The sequence below is a fragment of the Poromitra crassiceps genome, assembly GCF_964638095.1.
Source record: "Poromitra crassiceps genome assembly, chromosome: 1".
NCBI lineage: Eukaryota > Metazoa > Chordata > Actinopteri > Beryciformes > Melamphaidae > Poromitra > Poromitra crassiceps.
This window is the reverse complement of record NC_139623.1, coordinates 93,884,283-93,909,584: the sequence shown is the minus strand read 5'-3', so window position 1 is coordinate 93,909,584 and position 25,302 is coordinate 93,884,283. Positions and strand designations below refer to the sequence as shown.

The 25,302-nt window shown below is 45.4% G+C and overlaps 1 protein-coding gene across 1 annotated transcript; it reads left to right on the top strand.

Moving 5' to 3' along the window:
- Positions 1 to 902: 902 nt before the first annotated feature.
- Positions 903 to 24,768, top strand: LOC310786371 (sperm-associated antigen 1A-like). Its single transcript, XM_083647580.1, has 9 exons — positions 903 to 1,389; positions 4,869 to 4,968; positions 7,682 to 7,834; positions 8,828 to 8,985; positions 17,885 to 18,026; positions 19,168 to 19,294; positions 20,474 to 20,635; positions 21,532 to 21,855; positions 23,701 to 24,768. Exons 1-9 carry the CDS (start codon positions 1,005 to 1,007, stop codon positions 23,839 to 23,841), a joined length of 1,692 nt encoding a protein of 563 aa, XP_083503706.1. The 5' UTR covers positions 903 to 1,004; the 3' UTR covers positions 23,842 to 24,768.
- Positions 24,769 to 25,302: the final 534 nt, after the last annotated feature.

Genomic DNA, 25,302 nt, shown 5'->3' with positions numbered 1-25,302 from the left:
AAGCCAGTGGCCCTTCATAATTCCCCTAATCCAGTAGTTCAGGGGTCCTTGGGGGGTTCCAGGGGGTCCCCAGCCAAAAGGGGGGTCATTTATTTGAGCTATAATTCCATTCATAAGTAACACAATGACTATTTTGGTCATGGGTTTTATACACTTTCTGTAATAAAACATCTAAAAGCATCAATCTTATTATCATATGGGGGACCGTGGGACAAAATCCTATCAATTGGGGGTCCGTGGTCTAATCTTTGTCAGTTTAGGGGTCCGTCATGTAAAAAAGAATAGAGAACCACTGCCCTAATCAACCCAGAAATGAATGTAGAATCTTGTTTAAGCTAATGTACTGTACACTTCCTGGTAATGAGTGTGATACCAAAGCAGCACATTGACCACCAAGCCCTTATTTAGCTTCAAAGGATTTGCCCTTTAATGCACTAGTCAAATCACTCATTTCTCACGGTGTGTCCAGAACATGTGAGGAAGCTTCAGTCCTTTTCATCACAAACTAGCTGCTGAGAGAGGAAACCCCCTGCTCCCTCTGGGTAACGTGACATTAGTGTGTGTGTGTGTGTGTGTGTGTGTGTGTGTGTGTGTGTGTGTGTGTGTGTGTGTGTGTGTGTGTGTGCCTGTGTGTTGTTCACCCCACCCCCACCCAGTGCCTTCGTAATTCACTGTTTAGAGCGGCCGCTTCCTGGAACTCCCCCTTTCAAGTGGCTCTGTGCTGTGTGTCCAACCCTCCCCCACAGTGATGTAACCGCTGACTGCATCCTGTGGGTGTGTCTGTCTCCCCCTTCTCTCTCTCCCCTCTCTCCCTCTCTCTCTCTCTCCCCCTCTCTCTCTCTCTCTCTCTCTCTCTCCCTCTCTCTCTCTCTCTCTCTGCCTCTTCCGCACTCTCACTCTGTCTCTCCCTCCCTCCCTCTCTCTCCCTTCCAGCTCGTCCGGTTGAACCCAGCCAGCCTGTGGGAGGAGATGAGAGCTCGGCCGCTCCTGCCGTAAGGGGAGACATGGGAAACGCGCAGAAAAAGCCCCATAGCAGAGGGGAAGGGGGCCCACACAGCGAGTCCAACAACTCCCATCATGGACACAGGAGGAGCAAAGCAGGCAACTCAGACAAGTACAAAGTAGCGCAGGAGTCTCCGGATAAGGTCGTTAACGGAACAGGCAAGAGGGGCTCGACCGCGTCAGTCCCGGCTGACCACAGCAGCGGCAGTAAGGGAGCTTGGGCTGGAGGAAGCGCAGCAGGAACTGTCAACCTTGACGCCCCCTCTGGAGCCCTGCCCCCACCTCTGGCCCGGCTCAAGAATGAGGGGAACCTGCTCTTTAGAAATGGACAGTTTGCCGATGCACTGGAGAAATACTCACAAGCCATTACCGGCTTCACAGATTCAGGTAGGGGTGAGGTGTCTTCCTGGTTGCTGCTGTTTGGTGTTGTAGTCTTAGACCGTCTGTTGGTTAGTTACGTTGTTTATAACAGTTTGGTTGATCATATGTGTGTGGAGAGAAGTTATATACATGCCACTATCTCACTGTAAATGTACACTAACATCAGTCTTTACATGCTGTGTGAGTGTGACTACAAACAAATGGCCTATCATGTCGTTTAATAGACTGATGTTTCATCACTTATCTCGCCCATATTTGAACGAATTGTATTTGTTAGTAATGGCGTTTCACCATCAACAAACACCCTTGATACATTTCCTGTAATTGGCCACTAGAATCATAAATCAAAGGTCATGACCTTGCAGTTATACATAATGGAAGTGCGTCCATTTTATGTTTTTGTTTCCTTGTCAGAGTGCAAAACAACAGAACAACAGACATTCTCTCTCCAGCCCGCAGTCTGCATCATTGTGATATACAGCCCCTGGTATACATGGTGATTCGTCAGGTTCAGAAAAGCTATCCAGGTGTTCAGACTGGCAAGTTTGGGCTGTTTGTTGGTCCTAGAAGGACAAAGTGATGCGTCACAATGTGGCTGTTGTGGTGTGTATGGACGGTGTTTCTGTTTTAGCCTCTGCCTGCTGCTAAGCCTCTCAGCAGGTCTGTCCAGGTCACATGACTTCTAACCACTCACTGTGAAATTGAATGTGTGGGGCTGCAGCTATAAATCTCACAGAGAGATAGAGAAAGAGAGAGAGAATGGGTGTGTGAATAGAGAGAGAGAGATAAACTGCTGCTTGTCACACTCACCAGACCCCTCTCTCTCTCTCTCTCTCTCTCTCTCTTTCTCTCTCTCTCTCTCTTTAGTCTGTGTCGTGCACGACTGTCATGTACAGTACTCACTGTCCACTGCCTCTCCGTGCGTGAAAGTAACCGGATATCATCCAGTGTCCATCATAAATATATACTAGCTCACCACAAATCACTCTAACCCTTCCATCAAGTCAGGATATATGCTGGCCACATGGGGAGTAGTGTAATCTGATAACTGACAATGGGGAATCATGTCAGGTGGATCCCCTGGTCCAGACCTCCCAACATACACCATCATCATTCACTGAGACATGGACACCAGCAGCATCTACTACACCAGTACCACACTGTGTCATGAACCATAGACCAGACCAGCACATCCGGGTCATTTGCAAAGCATGAAGGCCGCGCCCCTTTTTAGGGGACAACACAAGCCACTCGCGTTGACTTCTATGTAAAATAGCAGTACCAAAAAAATCTATAGAAAAATAACAGAATTAAATTAATTTATAAATGACCCAAAGACACCATGACATGACAATATATTTAAACTCGGCCGGCCATAGAATGCGCAAGATACATCGACACGAGGTACTTGCCTTATATGAACGCTGTATCCAGTTTCCACCAGGTTACAGTACATGCATCGTCCACATTGACGGTGTCACCCCTACTCTATTAAAACATATCTATCGCAGACCCATTTTTTTTTTTTTTTGTGAAACTATAACAACCCAGCAACTCTTCGTCATATCTCGATCAAATTAAACCGTTTTAAATAGTTTGTTTGAAGTGGTTTCGGCTTCTTGTGCCGTATTTTACTATGGTGGGTTTCCACTAAAAAGGGGCGTGGCCTTGGTGCTGGACGCTTGAAGACAGTTGTGGTCTATGATCTAATGTGATCTGCTGAGGTGCCATGCTAAGCTGGCTGTACTTATTGTAGCTGAAGCACTTTGCTATAGGTGTCATCTAGGCCCGTCTGTCCTGTCCGCCTCAATGATCATGATGGTGAAAAGTAGGATGAACATCCTGTTAGGCGAGAGTGGAGAATGACAATTATGCATCAGTGTGTGTGAGGGAATTATTGAGCTCTCAAGAGGAAATGTCTCAGAGTGGTTTGACAAGACATCTCGGTTTCTCAACTATGTCCAGGGAGATGAAAACAGTGGTGATGCAGCAACATCATGACATACGAGTGGACATGGGCTTAACTGCACAGGTCAATGAGACAAATTCATACCTCAGGGGACAAGTACAAGTGCAAATGTGACAGGAGAATGGTGTGTGAATACACAGACCTGTTGACGTGACAGGAGAATGGTGTGTGTGAATACACAGACATGTTGACGTGACAGGAGAATGGTGTGTGTGAATACACAGACCTGTTGATGTGACAGGAGAATGGTGTGTGAATACACAGACCTGTTGATGTGACAGGAGAATGGTGTGTGTGAATACACAGACCTGTTGATGTGACAGGAGAATGGTGTGTGAATACACAGACATGTTGATGTGACAGGAGAATGGTGTGTGAATACACAGACCTGTTGATGTGACAGGAGAATGGTGTGTGAATACACAGACATGTTGACGTGACAGGAGAATGGTGTGTGTGAATACACAGACATGTTGACGTGACAGGAGAATGGTGTGTGTGAATACACAGACCTGTTGATGTGACAGGAGAATGGTGTGTGAATACACAGACCTGTTGATGTGACAGGAGAATGGTGTGTGAATACACAGACATGTTGATGTGACAGGAGAATGGTGTGTGAATACACAGACCTGTTGATGTGACAGGAGAATGGTGTGTGAATACACAGACATGTTGATGTGACAGGAGAATGGTGTGTGAATACACAGACCTGTTGATGTGACAGGAGAATGGTGTGTGAATACACAGACCTGTTGATGTGACAGGAGAATGGTGTGTGAATACACAGACCTGTTGACGTGACAGGAGAATGGTGTGTGTGAATACACAGACATGTTGACGTGACAGGAGAATGGTGTGTGTGAATACACAGACCTGTTGATGTGACAGGAGAATGGTGTGTGAATACACAGACCTGTTGATGTGACAGGAGAATGGTGTGTGAATACACAGACATGTTGACGTGACAGGAGAATGGTGTGTGAATACACAGACATGTTGACGTGACAGGAGAATGGTGTGTGAATACACAGACCTGTTGATGTACTATTTCAGCATTTCTATAGCGGGGAATTTATGCAGCGATGCAGCTTTGAAATAATCTGGGATTTATCAGTCTGAAGTCCAAGAAGAAGCTTTTTATGTTTTCTTACCACATAGGGTTTGAGAATGGTCTCTTTCTCGCTCGCTCTCACTCACACACACACACACACACACACACACACACACACACACACACACACACACACACACACACACACACACACACACACACACACACACACACACACACACACACACACACACACACACACACACACACACACACACACACACACACACACACACAAAATGTCCTCCATTTAGACATCACAGCAACCGGTTATTGAGAGAGTTATAATCAAGAGGTTCTTCAGAGCCTAATTGGAGGGATGCCATGAGGGAGTTGGCAAGCCTCAGCGGCAGCATCTGAGTCGCGTTTCTTATCTATGGTGTTTGTCTCTTTTCTGTGCAGGTATTGATAGTCCAGAGGATCTATGTATTCTGCATTCTAACAGAGCAGCTTGTTACTTGAAAGATGGCAACAGCCAAGACTGCATACAGGACTGCACAAGGTGAGACCAGCAGTAACACTCTAGGTTAGTCACATAACCAACATGAACCACTCATACAGGACTGCACAAGGTGAGACCAGCAGTAACACTCTAGGTTAGTCACATAACCAACATGAACCACTCATACAGGACTGCACAAGGTGAGACCAGCAGTAACACTCTAGGTTAGTCACATAACCAACATGAACCACTCATACAGGACTGCACAAGGTGAGACCAGCAGTAACACTCTAGGTTAGTCACATAACCAACATGAACCACTCATACAGGACTGCACAAGGTGAGACCAGCAGTAACACTCTAGGTTAGTCACATAACCAACATGAACCACTCATACAGGACTGCACAAGGTGAGACCAGCAGTAACACTCTAGGTTAGTCACATAACCAACATGAACCACTCATACAGGACTGCACAAGGTGAGACCAGCAGTAACATTCTAGGTTAGTCACATAACCAACATGAACCACTCATACAGGACTGCACAAGGTGAGACCAGCAGTAACACTCTAGGTTAGTCACATAACCAACATGAACCACTCATACAGGACTGCACAAGGTGAGACCAGCAGTAACACTCTAGGTTAGTCACATAACCAACATGAACCACTCATACAGGACTGCACAAGGTGAGACCAGCAGTAACACTCTAGGTTAGTCACATAACCAACATGAACCACTCATACAGGACTGCACAAGGTGAGACCAGCAGTAACACTCTAGGTTAGTCACATAACCAACATGAACCACTCATACAGGACTGCACAAGGTGAGACCAGCAGTAACATTCTATGTTAGTCACATAACCAACATGAACCACTCATGCAGGACTGCACAAGGTGAGACCAGCAGTAACACTCTAGGTTAGTCACATAACCAACATGAACCACTCATACAGGACTGCACAAGGTGAGACCAGCAGTAACACTCTAGGTTAGTCACATAACCAACATGAACCACTCATACAGGACTGCACAAGGTGAGACCAGCAGTAACACTCTAGGTTAGTCACATAACCAACATGAACCACTCATACAGGACTGCACAAGGTGACAGCAGTAACACTCTAGGTTAGTCACATAACCAACATGAACCACTCATACAGGACTGCACAAGGTGACAGCAGTAACACTCTAGGTTAGTCACATAACCAACATGAACCACTCATGCAGGACTGCACAAGGTGAGACCAGCAGTAACACTCTAGGTTAGTCACATAACCAACATGAACCACTCATACAGGACTGCACAAGGTGAGACCAGCAGTAACACTCTAGGTTAGTCACATAACCAACATGAACCACTCATGCAGGACTGCACAAGGTGAGACCAGCAGTAACATTCTATGTTAGTCACATAACCAACATGAACCACTCATACAGGACTGCACAATGTGAGACCAGCAGTAACACTCTAGGTTAGTCACATAACCAACATGAACCACTCATACAGGACTGCACAAGGTGAGACCAGCAGTAACACTCTAGGTTAGTCACATAACCAACATGAACCACTCATACAGGACTGCACAAGGTGAGACCAGCAGTAACACTCTAGGTTAGTCACATAACCAACATGAACCACTCATACAGGACTGCACAAGGTGAGACCAGCAGTAACACTCTAGTCACATAACCAACATGAACCACTCATGCAGGACTGCACAAGGTGACAGCAGTAACACTCTAGGTTAGTCACATAACCAACATGAACCACTCATACAGGACTGCACAAGGTGACAGCAGTAACACTCTAGGTTAGTCACATAACCAACATGAACCACTCATGCAGGACTGCACAAGGTGACAGCAGTAACACTCTAGGTTAGTCACATAACCAACATGAACCACTCATACAGGACTGCACAAGGTGAGACCAGCAGTAACACTCTAGGTTAGTCACATAACCAACATGAACCACCCATACAGGACTGCACAAGGTGAGACCAGCAGTAACATTCTATGTTAGTCACATAACCAACATGAACCACTCATACAGGACTGCACAAGTTAAGACCAGCAGTAACACTCTAAACATCTCTCAGTATTGGATTTAATAGTGGGTTTAATGATGTAGAATTGGGCATCATTAAAGGGTGTAGTAGTGTTTGGATGGGGATCTTGTTAATAGAGAATGCAGATCACATTCGTGCAGATTTCTGTGAACTAACCTGGAGAAAAAAATGCTTTTGATTACATTGTGTTTTCCAACTTCGCCAGAGGCTGTGTTATAACGGATTTGAACGAATCTTTTTAGAAACGGTTGTATAAGCAACAAAGCCTAATTTGTTTTTCATCATGTAAGACACACGCACATATTACAACTTGCTCAAACTTGAGGGAACTTCTTGAGTGTAAGCTTTTAAGTGCTTTGCATGTTTGCCTTAAATTCAGTTTCAGCTTATCTTTCGTCAGTCAGAAGGATTAGGCTGTGGGGCGCTGGAGTTTATTCACCCAAGCATAGACAAGCTGTTTCCATCTCTCTCTCTCTCTCTCTCTCTCTCTCTCTCTCTCTCTCTCTCACACACACATGCACACACACACACACACACACCTACACAGGCGGCACAAACACACATCCGGTCTTTGAATGTATCGCACACTGCGCACACCATGACTCCCGCTCCAGCAACACACAGCCGAAATTCTCACACACACACTAGCAGGCTTGATCCTCTCCTCCTGTCTCATCACATCTATTAATACCAACCAGAGCCCTGGAGCTGCAGCCCTTCTCCCTCAAGCCCCTCCTGCGCCGGGCCATGGCTTATGAGTCGCTGGAGCGCTACCGCCAGGCCTACGTGGATTACAAGACGGTCCTGCAGATAGACACCAGTGTGCAGGCGGCACACGACAGCGTCAACAGGTATTAGCCTTCACCTCTCACCTCTCATCTCACCGCCCAGAGGCCCAGAGGCTGGGAGGGGGCTCAATGGAGTGCTATAATGCGCCATATGGCTGAACACTTCAGTGGCCGTTGTCCTGAAGCTCACAACTTTGGCTTCATGCACTGCGGCTGTGGCTGGTATTTAGGTGCACTGAAGGAGACTGCTACAGTACAACAGAAGAAGTGTGTTCCCTCTATCCATATTCATTGTCAGTAGACGCTGACCTTAGTTGTCTTGCTGAGTTGGCTTTCAGAGAGATACCTTTCCACTCCTCTTCATTTGACTGAGGTCAAGTTTGAGACACAGAGACCTGTCTGTTTGACTCTGTTTGACTGAGATGGTCTTTTGTTTTACCTGCAGGCTTTATCGCAGGATAAAGCCTGTTAGTATTTATTTTAAATGACTCAGTCTTCATTTGATCGTTGTATCATTCCTGTATTTTGAATCAGAGAATATGGATGGTCCAGAAAAGAAGCATAAAAAAGGAGCATAATAAATGAATGCAAAGACTAAAGTTAGAAACAAATGAACCATACAAACACACAGACTGAGTCTAATTAGCAGATTTAACTGCTGTTAACAAGCAGCTCTAGCTAGAAGCTAATTATGGCTCTCAGACTGTGTCCTCTGTCTGTTATGTCATGAGGAAACTCACCTGGGTGCGGCTTGATCAGGAGTATCAGGGGATACTGGGCTTCAGTTATCCAGCACAGAATATAGCTACAAAAGTGAGCATTCAAAAACGCACGCTAAGCGTTCATAAAAAGTTACAGCCTTATTTGCATTTTAAATGGTTTCATTAACTACTATTATTAACACCAGTTTTCTTCTAAACTTGTTCCTATCTTGTTTGTATTTGTCTCTGTCCATCTGGATATGCGTGTGTCTGTGTGCGTAGTATATCTCAGTGTACATCCTGCTTGCCTGTGTCACATGTCCATGTATAATGTCCCATGTATGGACTGCTCCAGGCTCACCAGGGTGCTGATGCAGCAGGACGGAGCGGAGTGGAGACAGAAGCTTCCAGACATTCCCCTGGTGCCTCTGTCTGCTCAGCAGCACCGCAGAGAGGAGCCGCCCAGCGCAGAGCTCCTCCAAGCCCGAGCGGAGAACGCCACCAGGGACGCAGGTGTGTGTGTGTGTGTATGTGTGTGTGTGTGTGTGTGTGTGTGTGCTTAGTCATAATCCATACGTCTCCGGTTTGGTGCTCTCCATCACCGATTGACATAACACAATAATGATTCAGCCTATAAGCTTTTACATTTGCTGTTCTAAACACCCGCTGTCTGGGAGGTCACAGGAGGTGATAGGTTTCTGTCAGCAGTAGCAGCAGTTTGTTAGGAATCAAAGGAAGAATCGGGTGGTTAGCATGAGCAGAGACAGCCACCATGGCTGAACAGACATAGGAAAGAGCGCCACCTACAGGAACTCAAACTTCATCAACAGAAAATTCAAGGAAAAAAGTTACATTCCTGGAAGCACTGTTTGATTGACAGGTGATCTCTGGGAAGTGCAGAGCAGAAACACTACAGCAATGAGCGCTGAGCAACAAAGATGAGATCAAAATCACAAAAATGAGATGACCATTTGAAGTGTGTATAAAGGCTTTGCCTTTAGATGAACATTTGAAGTGTGTATCCACCTTATTTTTGAATGCCCTGCTGAAAAATAATTCTGGGTGCGAGGTCCGGTCTAGAACGTGACTGATTGTTGCAGCTGTCGCATTTCCTCGTTAAAACTCAGACGATGGGGGGAGAAAAGTTGCATGTCACAGTAAATACACTCGTTTGACGACTTATTTGAGGGACGGTAATCATTTTATCTATCACACCCGCTATTTCTGTTGCTCTTTGAACAACTCGGGATATTCATCGACGAGATTTCTGCCAAGCTGTACCGGATTTGCTCCGTTCGCCTGCAGCTTTGAAACATCGTTTACAAACGGGTGTCAGCAACGTAACGGGGGGAGGAGGCTGGGAGACGGGGGGAGGAGGCTGGGAGACGGGGGGAGGAGGCTGGGAGGAGGAGGGGGGAGGAGGCTGGGAGAATTACACCGGAAGAAGGACCCATATTTCACGTAAGGCATCATGGCAGCTAGGATTCAAGATTCAAGATTTTTATTGTCACTCCGTAGTACAAGGATCACATGTGAAATTCTTGTGCTGTAGACTCCGTTACAACATAGTGCAAAAATAAAAATAAAAAAATAATTAAAAACAAGAGGCAACAAGCAATAAAGCAGTAAGACACGCCACATACAGTGGCACATATGTGCAAATGGCATGAACATACTTTAAACATAATTAAACATAATAAAACATAATAACATTCTGTTAGGTGCAAATAGCATATACCTAATTAAACATACTATTGAACATTAGTCATACGTGATGGTAGCAGCTGCAGTGCGGTACAGTACGGCTACTACACTATTTGTATATGTTAAGGAGTCTCGTGGCCTGCGAGAAGAAACTGTCCCTCAAGCGATTTGTGCGTGCTCTTGGGACCCTGTATCTCCTCCCTGGAGATACCCTGTATCTCCAGAGCCGTTTTCCCACATGCGTACCTGAAAATTACCTGTAAGTCAATATCGGACATTTCCCGGAATTTCCCTTCACACCTCAGCGCGGGCATGTGGGAATCTAGGAGCTAAATTGCCTGTATGTTGGGGGGCGGGGGGAGGGGGGAGCTTATTTGGGGGATCGGGTTTAGATCAATAAGGTGTTTTCGGGTTGTCCTTGGGCTGCAAACTCATTTAAAGTATGCAAATCGAAGTTGTTTCTGACAAGAATAATGTCACGTTACTCCGGGACTGCTCAACCCATGACAGAGCCACTCTCCCCGGCTTGGCAGAGTGAAGAGCTCCGCCCGCGCGTCCCCGCTGCCTGGAGCACAGCGGCTCGTGCTCGCGCTCTAAAAGGCAGGCTCCCACACGCTGCTGTCTGGCCAGCAGAAAGTGCCCCAGACTCGGTGTGATAATCCTGTAACAGCATTTGAGCTTATTCAGGTAAGATATTAATAATGTAATGACACATTCAGCGATAAACTGTCTACAATGAAGACATGTGTCAAATATGACAACGTGGTGTTCAGTATTTTAAGAGCACGGGTTTTTTTTCATTTCCTGAAAAGTTGGCGATTTGGAGATAAGTGGCTTTCTTTCATTGCACAGCGACGAAATGCAGAAGCGAAATGTGGAAGTAGTTTGCTTTGATGTGCGCGAATGACTAGATGATGCAAGCTGGAAGTGAACGTTAAGCAACGTGTGTACACCTCGCCCATGATGAGAGAAGGACCGGTGTCGCGGAAAATGACTGGACCCCTTTCTCACTTCTGTGCCTATCGCGGCATACCGCTCTTCTGACTGGCTCGAAACTGGTGAAATCACCGCGACGACGGGGTCGCGCTTATACCGGCACGACGACTTTCTCACATGCAGGCATTAGACCACGTTCCGGTCATTTAGCGGTACAAAGCGCATGTGGGAAAACGGCTCAGGAGATACCCTGTATCTCCTCCCTGAGGGTAGCAGGGAGAACAGACTGTTGTGGGGGTGGTTTGTGTCTTTGATGATCTTCATGGACCGCGTGCGCACACATGTATATTTCTTGTCTCTAAATGTCTGTGTGTTATGGGTTCTCTGTCTCAAGTTTTACATATTGTCTTTAGTCCAGTCCTATGGGCGAATTTGTGGCCATGAAGTATATTTCATTCTGAAAAAGAAAAGAAAAAATCATAGAGGATTGCAATAGCTATGTGAGAATTTGCAGCTTAGGTGTGAAGATTCACAGTTACATTTTTTGCTACCGCAATTCAAATGTCAATCCTGTCAGAAGCATCGTGGCCATTGAAATCTGCCCCCTCAGAAAGGGCGGGGGGGAGGCAAAATTCATGGCGGTCATTAGTAGTAGAGCATCAATCCCCTTTTCAAATGTGTGAAAATGAAATGCTGTTAGTTATTATAGGCATAGTTTGCATAGCAAGTGAGTTGGCTACTTGTACCATGCAGCTAAAGTTAGCATTGTAATGTTAGCCAGAGCTGTTATGGCAGTGAGCTGTTAGTTTTTACCACCACTATCGCATGATATAGATATAGCCTACTGTAGTTAGCAAAACACTGAATTCCATTTGATGTCTCCAGGTCAAGATGCAGTTCTTTAAAATAATTATCATTGTGGATATATTCTTTCTATGTGAATAACATTTTGGGTGAAGCCAGATTTAGCTAGAAAAGTGGCAGCAGTGTAGAAACGAGTGACTAAGCTAACGGATGACATCATCAGTGATGTCATAAATTCACACACACACACACACACACACACACACATACACACACATAAATTGTGACATCATCAGTGATGTCAGAGGCATTGTGACATCATCAGTGATTCTGATATACACACACGACAGACACACACACACACACACACACGTGCGCAGACACACACACTGCAGCATACACACAAGAGACAGACAGGCACACACACACACATGCACACACAAGAGACAGACACACACTGATGTCATCAGTGATGAGCCTAGGAATTGAGCGCACGAGATGCCTAGTAACCATAAAACCACAAATAATTGACCAAAATCTCTAAATAAATTTACAGTATTCACCCTAACGAGAAAAGGAGCAAACTGGTTAAAACTGAATAATGACATCACAACAGTCTAATCCTAATGTTCATTTAAAATGAGATATTCCTCTAAATCTGGCTTCGAATGGCCAACATTTTAGAAATCGCTAACCGATTGATAGATAAATTAATCAATCATGAGTGGATTCAGCACATTTTATCTGGGCAGATTGATTGAATCATTGCAGATCTATTCAAACCTTAGGTCGTCGCCGAAAATGTTTAGCCGGCGACCTTTGGCCGAATGTCGCCCCCTCAGAAATTTGGCTTGCATGACACCCCTGCTTCCTCTCATGGCTCTTAGTGCCGTCACTGCCATGGCAATCTATGAATGTGATGACTCATTTGACTCTGGGCGAGGGGGCCCATATTTCGGGGTGTCTGCTGCATGGGCTCGGCCGTCTGTCTCAGAGTCATATTGCTCGTCACACTGATAGACTCTGGGTGCACAGAGTCATATTGCTCGTCACACTGATAGACTCTGGGTGCACAGAGTCATATTGCTCATCAGTCTGATAGACTCTGGGTACACAGAGTCATATTGCTCATCACACTGATAGACTCTGGGTGCACAGAGTCATATTGCTCATCAGACTGATAGACTCTGGGTGCACAGAGTCATATTGCTCATCACACTGATAGACTCTGGGTGCACAGAGTCATATTGCTCATCAGTCTGATAGACTCTGGGTACACAGAGTCATATTGCTCGTCACACTGATAGACTCTGGGTGCACAGAGTCATATTGCTCATCAGACTGATAGACTCTGGGTGCACAGAGTCATATTGCTCATCAGTCTGATAGACTCTGGGTACACAGAGTCATATTGCTCATCACACTGATAGACTCTGGGTGCACAGAGTCATATTGCTCATCAGACTGATAGACTCTGGGTGCACAGAGTCATATTGCTCATCAGACTGATAGACTCTGGGTGCACAGAGTCATATTGCTCATCAGACTGATAGACTCTGGGTGCACAGAGTCATGTTGCTCGTCACACTGATAGACTCTGGGTGCACAGAGTCATATTGCTCATCAGTCTGATAGACTCTGGGTACACAGAGTCATGTTGCTCATCAGTCTGATAGACTCTGGGTACACAGAGTCATGTTGCTCGTCACACTGATAGACTCTGGGTGCACAGAGTCATATTGCTCATCAGTCTGATAGACTCTGGGTACACAGAGTCATATTGCTCGTCACACTGATAGACTCTGGGTGCACAGAGTCATATTGCTCATCAGTCTGATAGACTCTGGGTACACAGAGTCATGTTGCTCGTCACACTGATAGACTCTGGGTGCACAGAGTCATATTGCTCATCACACTGATAGACTCTGGGTACACAGAGTCATATTGCTCGTCACACTGATAGACTCTGGGTGCACAGAGTCATATTGCTCATCAGTCTGATAGACTCTGGGTACACAGAGTCATGTTGCTCGTCACACTGATAGACTCTGGGTGCACAGAGTCATATTGCTCATCAGTCTGATAGACTCTGGGTACACAGAGTCATATTGCTCATCACACTGATAGACTCTGGGTACACAGAGTCATATTGCTCATCACACTGATAGACTCTGGGTGCACAGAGTCATGTAGACTCTGGGTGCACAGAGTCATATTGCTCGTCACACTGATAGACTCTGGGTGCACAGAGTCATATTGCTCATCAGTCTGATAGACTCTGGGTGCACAGAGTCATGTAGACTCTGGGTACACAGAGTCATATTGCTCATCACACTGATAGACTCTGGGTGCACAGAGTCATATTGCTCATCAGTCTGATAGACTCTGGGTGCACAGAGTCATATTGCTCATCAGTCTGATAGACTCTGGGTGCACAGAGTCATATTGCTCATCAGTCTGATAGACTCTGGGTACACAGAGTCATATTGCTCATCACACTGATAGACTCTGGGTGCACAGAGTCATGTAGACTCTGGGTGCACAGAGTCATATTGCTCGTCACACTGATAGACTCTGGGTGCACAGAGTCATATTGCTCATCAGTCTGATAGACTCTGGGTGCACAGAGTCATGTAGACTCTGGGTACACAGAGTCATATTGCTCATCACACTGATAGACTCTGGGTGCACAGAGTCATATTGCTCATCAGTCTGATAGACTCTGGGTGCACAGAGTCATATTGCTCATCAGTCTGATAGACTCTGGGTGCACAGAGTCATATTGCTCATCAGTCTGATAGACTCTGGGTACACAGAGTCATGTAGACTCTGGGTACACAGAGTCATATTGCTCATCAGACTGATAGACTCTGGGTACACAGAGTCATATTGCTCATCACACTGATAGACTCTGGGTACACAGAGTCATATTGCTCATCACACTGATAGACTCTGGGTGCACAGAGTCATGTTGCTCATCACACTGATAGACTCTGGGTGCACAGAGTCATGTTGCTCGTCACACTGATAGACTCTGGGTGCACAGAGTCATATTGCTCATCAGTCTGATAGACTCTGGGTACACAGAGTCATGTAGACTCTGGGTACACAGAGTCATATTGCTCATCAGACTGATAGACTCTGGGTGCACAGAGTCATATTGCTCATCAGACTGATAGACTCTGGGTGCACAGAGTCATATTGCTCATCACACTGATAGACTCTGGGTGCACAGAGTCATGTTGCTCATCACACTGATAGACTCTGGGTGCACAGAGTCATGTTGCTCATCACACTGATAGACTCTGGGTGCACAGAGTCATATTGCTCATCACACTGATAGACTCTGGGTGCACAGAGTCATATTGCTCGTCACACTGATTGACTCTGGGTACACAGAGTCATGTTGCTCGTCACACTGTGGTGAAACACAGAACAAAGTCAGCTGTAGTTTACTTCTCCCTGACCACACTTCATTTGAACAGTCCTGCACTGAATTTATTATGCTATGACTGAAGTTACACTGACGTTACAGAGAGCACATAAGTGGCTTGAATTGCGATAGCAGTGAGTGACTGTGTACTCATAACTCTTAATGTGTCACATGTCATCGCTTTCTAACAGATTACTATTACATCTTACAGTAAAGCAGAAATGTGATGGAAATAATAGCTTTGGGAGGGAAAATGTTAAGGTCATCACTATGTCACTGTATCACTATGTCACTGCATCGCCATGTAATCGCCCTGATCTTATGCTGGCACAGGGTTTCTAAGGCAAGTCCAATTAATGTCAATGCCCACCCAGTTCATTCTAAGTACGGGAACCTTCGGATATTCATTCCTATTCACCTTCAGGCCTCAGACTCTGAAGTGCTACCATTTATAATTGCAAGCACACGCCCACACACACACACACACACACACACACACACACACACACACACACACTTAGACCATGTGTCTCTGTCCCTACCTCTCTGTCACTCATCCCCTGAGATGGGAAGGAGCCGCTGAAGGCCTAATCTTAATAAGAGTGGACGTGTCTCTGCTGTTCCCTGACCGTGCACTTTCTCCAGCCCCAAGGCCGCACTGCACACTCTATTTTTAAACTCTGATGGAAGAACGCAGCCGCTGGCACTTTTTCTCTTCCCAGAAGACACTATTGAGCACATTGATTTGCCCTCAGTCCACACAGTGACTGATCGCTGACTTGACTTTCATGCCTCATGTCCAGCTGGCCTTGCATTCATTTGAAGGTTTTAAACCCCCTGGCTTTACAACACAGAGTTTAACCCCCCTGGCTTTATAACACATGGTTTAACACCCTGGCTTTATAACACAGGGTTTACACCCCCCTGGCTTTATAACACAGGGTTTACACCCCCCTGGCTTTATAACACATGGTTTAACCCCCTGGCTTTATAACACATGGTTTAACCCCCTGGCTTTATAACACAGGGTTTAACCCCCTGGCTTTATAACACAGGGTTTAACCCCCTGGCTTTATAACACAGGGTTTACACCCCCTGGCTTTATAACACAGGGTTTAACCCCCTGGCTTTATAACACAGGGTTTACACCCCCTGGCTTTATAACACAGGGTTTAACCCCCTGGCTTTATAACACAGGGTTTAACCCCCTGGCTTTATAACACATGGTTTAACACCCTGGCTTTATAACACAGGGTTTACACCCCCTGGCTTTATAACACAGGGTTTAACCCCCTGGCTTTATAACACAGGGTTTAACCCCCTGGCTTTATAACACAGGGTTTACACCCCCTGGCTTTATAACACAGGGTTTACACCCCCTGGCTTTATAACACAGGCTTTACACCCCCTGGCTTTATAACACATGGTTTACACCCCCTGGCTTTATAACACAGGGTTTACACCCCCTGGCTTTATAACACAGGGTTTAACCCCCTGGCTTTATAACACAGGGTTTACACCCCCTGGCTTTATAACACATGGTTTAACCCCCTGGCTTTATAACACATGGTTTACACCCCCTGGCTTTATAACACAGGGTTTACACCCCCTGGCTTTATAACACAGGGTTTAACCCCCTGGCTTTATAACACAGGGTTTACACCCCCTGGCTTTATAACACATGGTTTAACCCCCTGGCTTTATAACACAGGGTTTACACCCCCTGGCTTTATAACACATGGTTTACACTAGGCCTGCACGATATGAGGAAAATCTGCGATGTGCGATAACATTGTTCAATATAGCAATGACGATACGACTTGCGATAAATTAAAAAATATTAAAGTATGCATATTAGCTATACAGTTCCTATGTCTTTCTGCTTTAACAATGCTAACATAGACCCCAAACATAGCCTATGCCCACTGAATAAAGAATGAAATACACACTGACTCTAGCTGAAACTACACACAGCGTGTTTGGGCTTTGGCAGAGGGGCGGAGCACACTGTTGCAAGGCAAAGGTGTACGCTGGATTTACAACACAAGACAAAATGATCAGATGCTGAGTGGGAATGCATGACGCATGTAAATAAAACCACTTCTGTTATTTATTGCGTTTCAGGCAGTCTTCGTGATGTGTTTATTGCGCATGTTCATATTGTGATGATGAAAATACGATTAATTGTGCAGCCCTAGTTTACACCCCCTGGCTTTATAACACATGGTTTAACCCCCCTGGCTTTACAACACATGGTTTAACAGGGGGTTATAACACAGGGAACACACACATTTCCCCTTGTGAGGTTTGCACAAAGAAAAGGGAGCTCAGTTAACTTGCATTGCAAGTGTTGTTATGGATTCATTACTGTTGTGTTGAAAAGAGAGAGTAAGTCGCCCTGGGAATAATTACATGCAAAGTTAAAGGAGTGTAACCCAATGTTTACTTTGCACAATTGCTCTTGGTGTGAATAATTGGCAATAATGGCCACTCAGCTCTTTTCCTCTTTTCTTTCTTTCTTTGTTGGTCTTGCAGCAAGAAAAGCAGAAGTGCGTTTCACATCGTTGAAGCAGGAAGGGAATGAGTTTGTGAAGCAGGGCCAATACCAGAGTGCTCTGGGGAAGTACAGTGAATGCCTTAAACTGAAGCCGGAAGAATGTGCTATCTACACCAACAGGTGAGAGGTCCTCTGTCACACTGCAACTGTCACACCACCAGGGCTGTGAGGCAACATAGTCTTTCACTATCTCTTCATCACTTTTCTTTTCAATCAGCTCATTTCAAACTGTGTGCATGCATCTTAAATGAACCATCATTCATAATTAGGTTGTGCTGGTGGCTTCAAGCGTTTGCATTCCAAGCCCTCTGATTCACTTTTCATGCTTTGTTGTCTAAAAGTCATGTAGAAATTCATCAGTTTGACTAAATTGAAGCAGACTGATTGATTGTCCCTGACCGTCATCTGTCCAGTAGCTCTATCCACCTTCTAATCCCAACCATGACGTCAGGCAGTCAGTCAGCAACACCAAATGAGCATGTATTGTTGGTAAGGTGGAACAGAATGGCCCAGGACAGGAAACAGCTGACTGCTTCATCACCAACACAGTGCCCTTTAGTCAGGACTCCACTTATAGCCAGGGATATGTTATCTCACATCTAGAGAGATATGCAGCATGTCTGTAGCAGGCAAGTCTGACTTCATTATCTCTCTCTCTCTCTCTCTCTCTCACACACACACACACACACACACACACACACACACACACACACACACACACACTCTGCCCTCCACCTCTCTTTTCTCCCCTTTCTTCTTTCTCACAATAGTAGGTGGATTTTTCACAGTGTCGACATGAATAATTTGCTCCCATTGTGTGTGTGTGTGTGTGTGTGTGTGTCCGCCCGTATGTGTGTGTGTCCGCCCGTATGTGTGTGTGTGTGTGTGTGTGTGTGTGTGTGTGTGTGTGTGTGTGTGTGTGCGCGCGCGTGTGTGTGTGTGTGTGCGTGTGCGTGCTGTGCTGCTGTAAGAGTTTGTATGCACAGCCACACCAGTGCAGAGTAAACAAAGGTCTTATTGCCACACACCTGTTTAAAGACAGGACAGAACTAACAATGAAGTCATTAAGAAAAAATCAACATAAAGTATCAGAGATTACTTGAATTATAGTCTCTGAATTACAAAGTGATTATACTTTAGATACTAGCGACAAAAATGAAAATCACAAAACAGATATGTTAGTTGACGTGTGTGTGTGTGTGTGTGTGTTTGATTGTTTGTGTGCGTGTGCGTGTGCGTGTGTGTGTGTGTGTCTCTGCAGAGCCCTGTGCTACTTGAAGATGGACAGTTTTGCTGAGGCCAAACAGGACTGTGACGCAGCACTGAGACTGGAGCCAGCCAATAAGAAGGCCTTCTACAGACGAGCCATGGCCAATAAGGGCCTCAAGGTGAGGAGAACCGGCCACACCCGAAGACCCTCTGCCAGGGGAGAAACATGATGGTCACACTGAACAGGAGCAGCATGGAGATGCTAATGATTTCTTTAATGTGTTGATATGTGAATGAGATAGAGTTAATGTAGTATCTATTCATCGGTTGCAGTCATGGAATCTTTTTGTTGTGGCTGCCATCTTGAGGACCAATTTGATGCAGTCTATTTCTTGCGCAATTGTTAATGGAGTGGGACACTGTCAAAAAAGTGTTAATATGTCAAAAACGATACATCTCATTGTTTATATTTTGACATTGTGAGTGAAGTAGCTGAAGGGATTGATGTATAATATATGTATGTAGTGTTAAAGTTGTGTGTAAAACTCTTGCAGTTTTAAAATGTGTAAATTTAGTGAAAAGTGCAGTCTGTAAAGAGTGAATTATGATATCACGCACTCTAGGCTGGCTCTATAGACTCCCATTATAAAGGTTGAAAAAAGTATCAAACTTCTCTCAAAAAGTACAAAAGATATCAAAAAGTTTAATAAAAGTGATAATGTACTAAAGGTGGTGACCTGTTTACAGTTTGAATGGAGTTTGTAGTACAAAGTATGAAAGAGTAGTTTCAGTTCAAAGAAGGCATGGTGTGAACAGTCCTCCCATAGGTACTAAAAACTTGTAGGCTGCATTCAGGCCTCAAGATGGCTGCCACAACAAAAAACATTGTCTGCCTGCAACCCATGAATATGCTGTATAGAGACAGTCAGTCCGCATGTCTGGGAACGCCCATACAGGCTCTAGGATGCCCACAATAGATGCTGGGTTAGCCTGGGGGCGGGGTCAGGGTGGGGTAAATTCCCCCGTTCTATCCATTCAGCAAAGTTAGAATTTAGCTGATAGCCCAGCCCAGGCAGACACAATCGGGGATTTAACCACCGCAGTAAACGCACATCTGAGCAGACGTCTTATGTTCTGCTCTAGAACCCCCAAACATGTAGTTTAGAGCCGCAGCACCGTCTTTTGGTGAGTCAGCCCATCAGATATATGAGCGGTTTTACCCCACTCACGCGCCAGCCGTTTAACATTTTGTGGGCGTTCCCAGACATGCGGACTGTCTCTATTGTATGTTCCTCCAACCGGGAGGCTGTCCGTATATTGTCTGCATAATAAGACATGTTTGTGTGTCCCTCCATCAGGACTACCTGGCGTGCAGCTCTGACCTGCAGGAGGTGCTGCAGCAGGATCCCAACGTGCAGGAGGCAGAGAAGGAGCTGGAGGAGGTGACCGTGCTGCTCAGACAGAGCCTGGAGAATGCCCCTTCACCAGCCAAACCCAGGAAGACCGTCCCCATCACTGAGGTAGCACCTGGTTTCTTGCAATCTGACATAGCGCCACCTACTGGCAACACAAAACGCAGTTTATCTCGAGAAACATTTGTCCGATTGACTTCATTTATCTCGATAGCCATTCATTTGATCGACTTCCAACTTGGGGAGTGCGCTGCTGGGAACCCTATATAGAGCAGTGCCGAATTTTGTGCAATTCAGCACAGCGCCACCTACTGGCAACACAAAAGGCAGTTTATCCCGAGAAACATTCGTCCGATTGACTTCAAACTTGCGGAGTGCGCTTGCTGGAGTGCGGTGCTGCATTTCATGCAATTTGGACTTATGCATAGTCAAAGTGCCACCTACTGGCAACATAAAAAGCGGTTTATCTCGAGAACCATTTGTCCGATCAACGTCAAACTTGGCGGGTGCGTTGCTGGGAACCTGAGAAATTGCAGACGTAAACTTTGTGCAATTCAACCAATAAGATCACAGCTTTCATGTATCTCGAGGACTGTCCGTCCAATACAGATCGACTTCAAACTTGGGGAGTGCACTTAGGGGGACCTGACTGCATGCAGTGTGGGGTGGGGGGAGCACCCACGGGGTGGTGCATGGGGGGAACGGGCATTGCACTAGTCCCTAATGATGATCATAACTGCCTGTTTCCTTCAGGTTTCCTTCATTCATTTTAAGTGTCAATGTATTGACATGTGCCATATACTGTACACAAACAGACCTGCCTACTTTCCTCAAAAAGAAAGCTTCTTCAACAAAACTTCTCTCTTGTCCTTTGCTTTTCTCCTTTTTTCACAGTAGCCTGCAGTAAATATATTTGACTTTGACAGCATATGCATAAAGAAAAAGAAAATGTCCCGGTTCAATCCACTTTTAACCCCATCCCTTCTGTTCGTCTTCCTCCCCAGGTGGAAGACGACGAGGAAACGATGGCCATTCCCGACTCAGAGAGCCACGGCGTAGGAGCGGACGTCACCGGCAACCTCCAACCGGCCAACGCCTACGAGTTTGGCCAGGCTCTGAACGCAGCTCGCACCGCAGGAAGCACGGCAGCCTGCGCCCACCTGCTGGCCTCCACCGCCCCGGAGATGCTGCCCCGCTTCCTCAGCACCCAGCTGGACGGACACACCGTGAGCTTCATCATGCAGGCGCTGGACTCCCACCTGCTGGAGAAAGACCCCAACCTGGTCTACAGACACCTCAGCCACCTGCACACTGCAGACAGGTTCTCGGTAAGATGGGGGGAGGGGGGTCTGTTGTTTTTCAGGGGTTTTCTAACACATTTTTCATCCTTTTCCGAAACTGATTTCCTGGAATAGATGAGGATGCTAGGTCCGGGTCCCATCAATGTTTTGTAGTCCACTTAAGGCTTGAATCTGAAAAGTATGTAGAAGGCATGCTGTTAATTTGTATGTGATTTTACACTACAGTCGAACTTACAATACTTGCCAGGTTAATGCAATACATTTCTGTACATTTGCATTTGTCAAGAATTTTTGACATTTCAGACAGTTTCAAGAAGACTGAAGAGCATGGCAGGTACTTGAGATGTCATGGGCTTGACGAACTTGTTCCTACTGTGATCTTGTAGTTTTGTTTTATCATTACAGTGGACAGCAGTCTAATAATTTCCCCCATTTCACCAAATAATATCATCAGTCTCTCTGCACATTGTGCACAGAGACTGAGTGGATACAAGCGGGTTTGGGTTTTGTAGTGTTAGGGTTAGGCCATCAGTCCTGCATCTGTTTTGTAGTGTTAGGGTTAGGCCATCAGTCCTGCATCTGTTTTGTAGTGTTAGGGTTAGGCCATCAGCCCTGCATCTGTTTTGTAGTGTTAGGGTTAGGCCATCAGTCCTGCATCTGTTTTGTAGTGTTAGGTTTAGGCCATCAGTCCTGCATCTGTTTTGTAGTGTTAGGGTTAGGCCATCAGTCCTGCATCTGTTTTGTAGTGTTAGGGTTAGGCCATCAGTCCTGCATCTGTTTTGTAGTGTTAGGTTTAGGCCATCAGCCCTGCATCTGTTTTGTAGTGTTAGGGTTAGGCCATCAGTCCTGCATCTGTTTTGTAGTGTTAGGGTTAGGCCATCAGCCCTGCATCTGTTTTGTAGTGTTAGGGTTAGGCCATCAGTCCTGCATCTGTTTTGTAGTGTTAGGGTTAGGCCATCAGTCCTGCATCTGTTTTGTAGTGTTAGGTTTAGGCCATCAGTCCTGTATCTGTTTTGTAGTGTTAGGGTTAGGCCATCAGTCCTGCATCTGTTTTGTAGTGTTAGGGTTAGGCCATCAGTCCTGCATCTGTTTTGTAGTGTTAGGGTTAGGCCATCAGTCCTGCATCTGTTTTGTAGTGTTAGGGTTAGGCCATCCTGCATCTGTTTTGTAGTGTTAGGGTTAGGCCATCAGTCCTGCATCTGTTTTGTAGTGTTAGGGTTAGGCCATCAGTCCTGCATCTGTTTTGTAGTGTTAGGTTTAGGCCATCAGTCCTGCATCTGTTTTGTAGTGTTAGGGTTAGGCCATCAGTCCTGCATCTGTTTTGTAGTGTTAGGGTTAGGCCATCAGCCCTGCATCTGTTTTGTAGTGTTAGGGTTAGGCCATCAGCCCTGCATCTGTTTTGTAGTGTTAGGGTTAGGCCATCAGTCCTGCATCTGTTTTGTAGTGTTAGGTTTAGGCCATCAGTCCTGCATCTGTTTTGTAGTGTTAGGGTTAGGCCATCAGTCCTGCATCTGTTTTGTAGTGTTAGGGTTAGGCCATCAGTCCTGCATCTCTTTTGTAGTGTTAGGTTTAGGCCATCAGCCCTGCATCTGTTTTGTAGTGTTAGGGTTAGGCCATCAGTCCTGCATCTGTTTTGTAGTGTTAGGGTTAGGCCATCAGCCCTGCATCTGTTTTGTAGTGTTCGGGTTAGGCCATCAGCCCTGCATCTGTTTTGTAGTGTTAGGGTTAGGCCATCAGTCCTGCATCTGTTTTGTAGTGTTAGGGTTAGGCCATCAGCCCTGCATCTGTTTTGTAGTGTTCGGGTTAGGCCATCAGCCCTGCATCTGCGTCTGCTGCAGACCAGACCGTGACCAGACTGTCCTCTTTCTGCAGGTTGTGCTGATGCTGCTGGAGAAGGACGAGCGTGGCCAAATGACTCAGCTGTTTGAGCATCTGTCCGCTGCCGAGAGCACCGAATTCACTAAGAACGATGTTCACAACCTGGCCAACAAATATATATTGTATATATATTGATATATACATATCTGACCCTGCTACCCCCCAGCCCCTCCCCTGTCCCGCTCCCTCCTGCATGAGCTACCACTATGACACTTGGGATCTATGCAAAACACGGCACAAGGACTCAGCTCACAAGGTCAGGAAAGCTGCAGAATGTGCCCCAGAGCAATACTATGGACCCGGAACACATTCATCTTACTGGTCTCCGCTGTATATTATCTGATCATCACTGTATGTTTCAGCAACAATATAACGAATATATATTTTTCTCTCCAAAACATTTTGCTATTCAGACATACTTTTGTATTACCACTAACCATTTGCAATGTATGACAGATTGATGCGTAGGGTCCAATGTTCAGGTTGAGCAAGGCTATGGGTGCATTTCCCCATACAGGCGGTTCCCTTCGCTCAGGACAGGCTCCTGTTCCCAGAATTCAGCTCAGTCCTCCTGGTCCTTGAACCCTGTGGCACCGGCCAAGGTCGGATACAAGCTCTTGAAAACAATATATTCAATGCATGCTGACTATTACATAGGAAAGCAGGAATTAATGTTATTTACTACTGAGCTGGATTATAATTAAACTAGTCCTTGCTGACAGAGAAAAAACAAGATAAAGTTTTATCACATCTATTTTTAAGCAGAAAAAATATGCCTTTCACAAAAAAGAAGCATGAAGTCGCATCGCTGTTGTGTGTAGTACAATGTCAGTATTCATTGGGCAGGTTTCTACTGGTACCGTAATTCTTTTTAGGAGCAGGAAGACAAAAATCTGATTTTTAACCCTGCGTCACTCAGATTGGATTGTTCTTGAATCTTGTCCAATGTTCGTTAAGCAATATAAATCTGGATTACACAAAAAAAAAAAAAAAATCTGACTCTAATATAAATGTACCTTTAAACAACAGCTAGCAAGTGTTAGTAAAGGTGTCTTTGTCATTCCCCCCATTTGCTTCCCAAATAACCTGCCAGCCAATGCACATCTGCACTTTCATCTTCACAGCAGCTTGATACAGTCAGAGAAGTGGAGAGAAGCAGTATCTTCATCAGATGTGTGCCTTGGATTTCAGGTTAGGGGTTGAATATATTGTTTTTGATGAGTGCAGACAGATTTCACTAACATTCAGTAGATGTAATCAAGTCTTACATGGCTTGGATTAATGTAAACCCGCGCACTGCAGATTTTGAAACGGTTTCCATGCACACAAATGTCTTAAATGTATGTCAAAGTCAGGATTTAAATAATAGATGGCCGTTCAATAAATTATTTTACTATTGAATATCTGAGTTATCCAAACGTTCGACTGGAGACTGTCTGAATTCAAACCATAGTTTGTTTATCTTTGTTTATTTTTACATCTAATCAGTTCTAAATGAATGTACCATATTCAGTTCAGGGAGCCAAGAAATGTGTTCTACAGTTCTCCATACTCTGGTTGTACCATTATATTTCAGTAGAGATGTAAAAGAAAATG

Coding starts and splice junctions, on each gene's coding strand:
- LOC310786371 (XM_083647580.1), top strand. CDS start 1,005: ATGGGAAACGCGCAGAAAAAGCCCCATAGCAGAGGGGAAGGGGGCCCA. Junction 7,835..8,827: donor GCACACGACAGCGTCAACAG/GTATTAGCCTTC, acceptor GGACTGCTCCAG/GCTCACCAGGGTGCTGATGC. Junction 8,986..17,884: donor GAACGCCACCAGGGACGCAG/GTGTGTGTGTGT, acceptor TTGGTCTTGCAG/CAAGAAAAGCAGAAGTGCGT.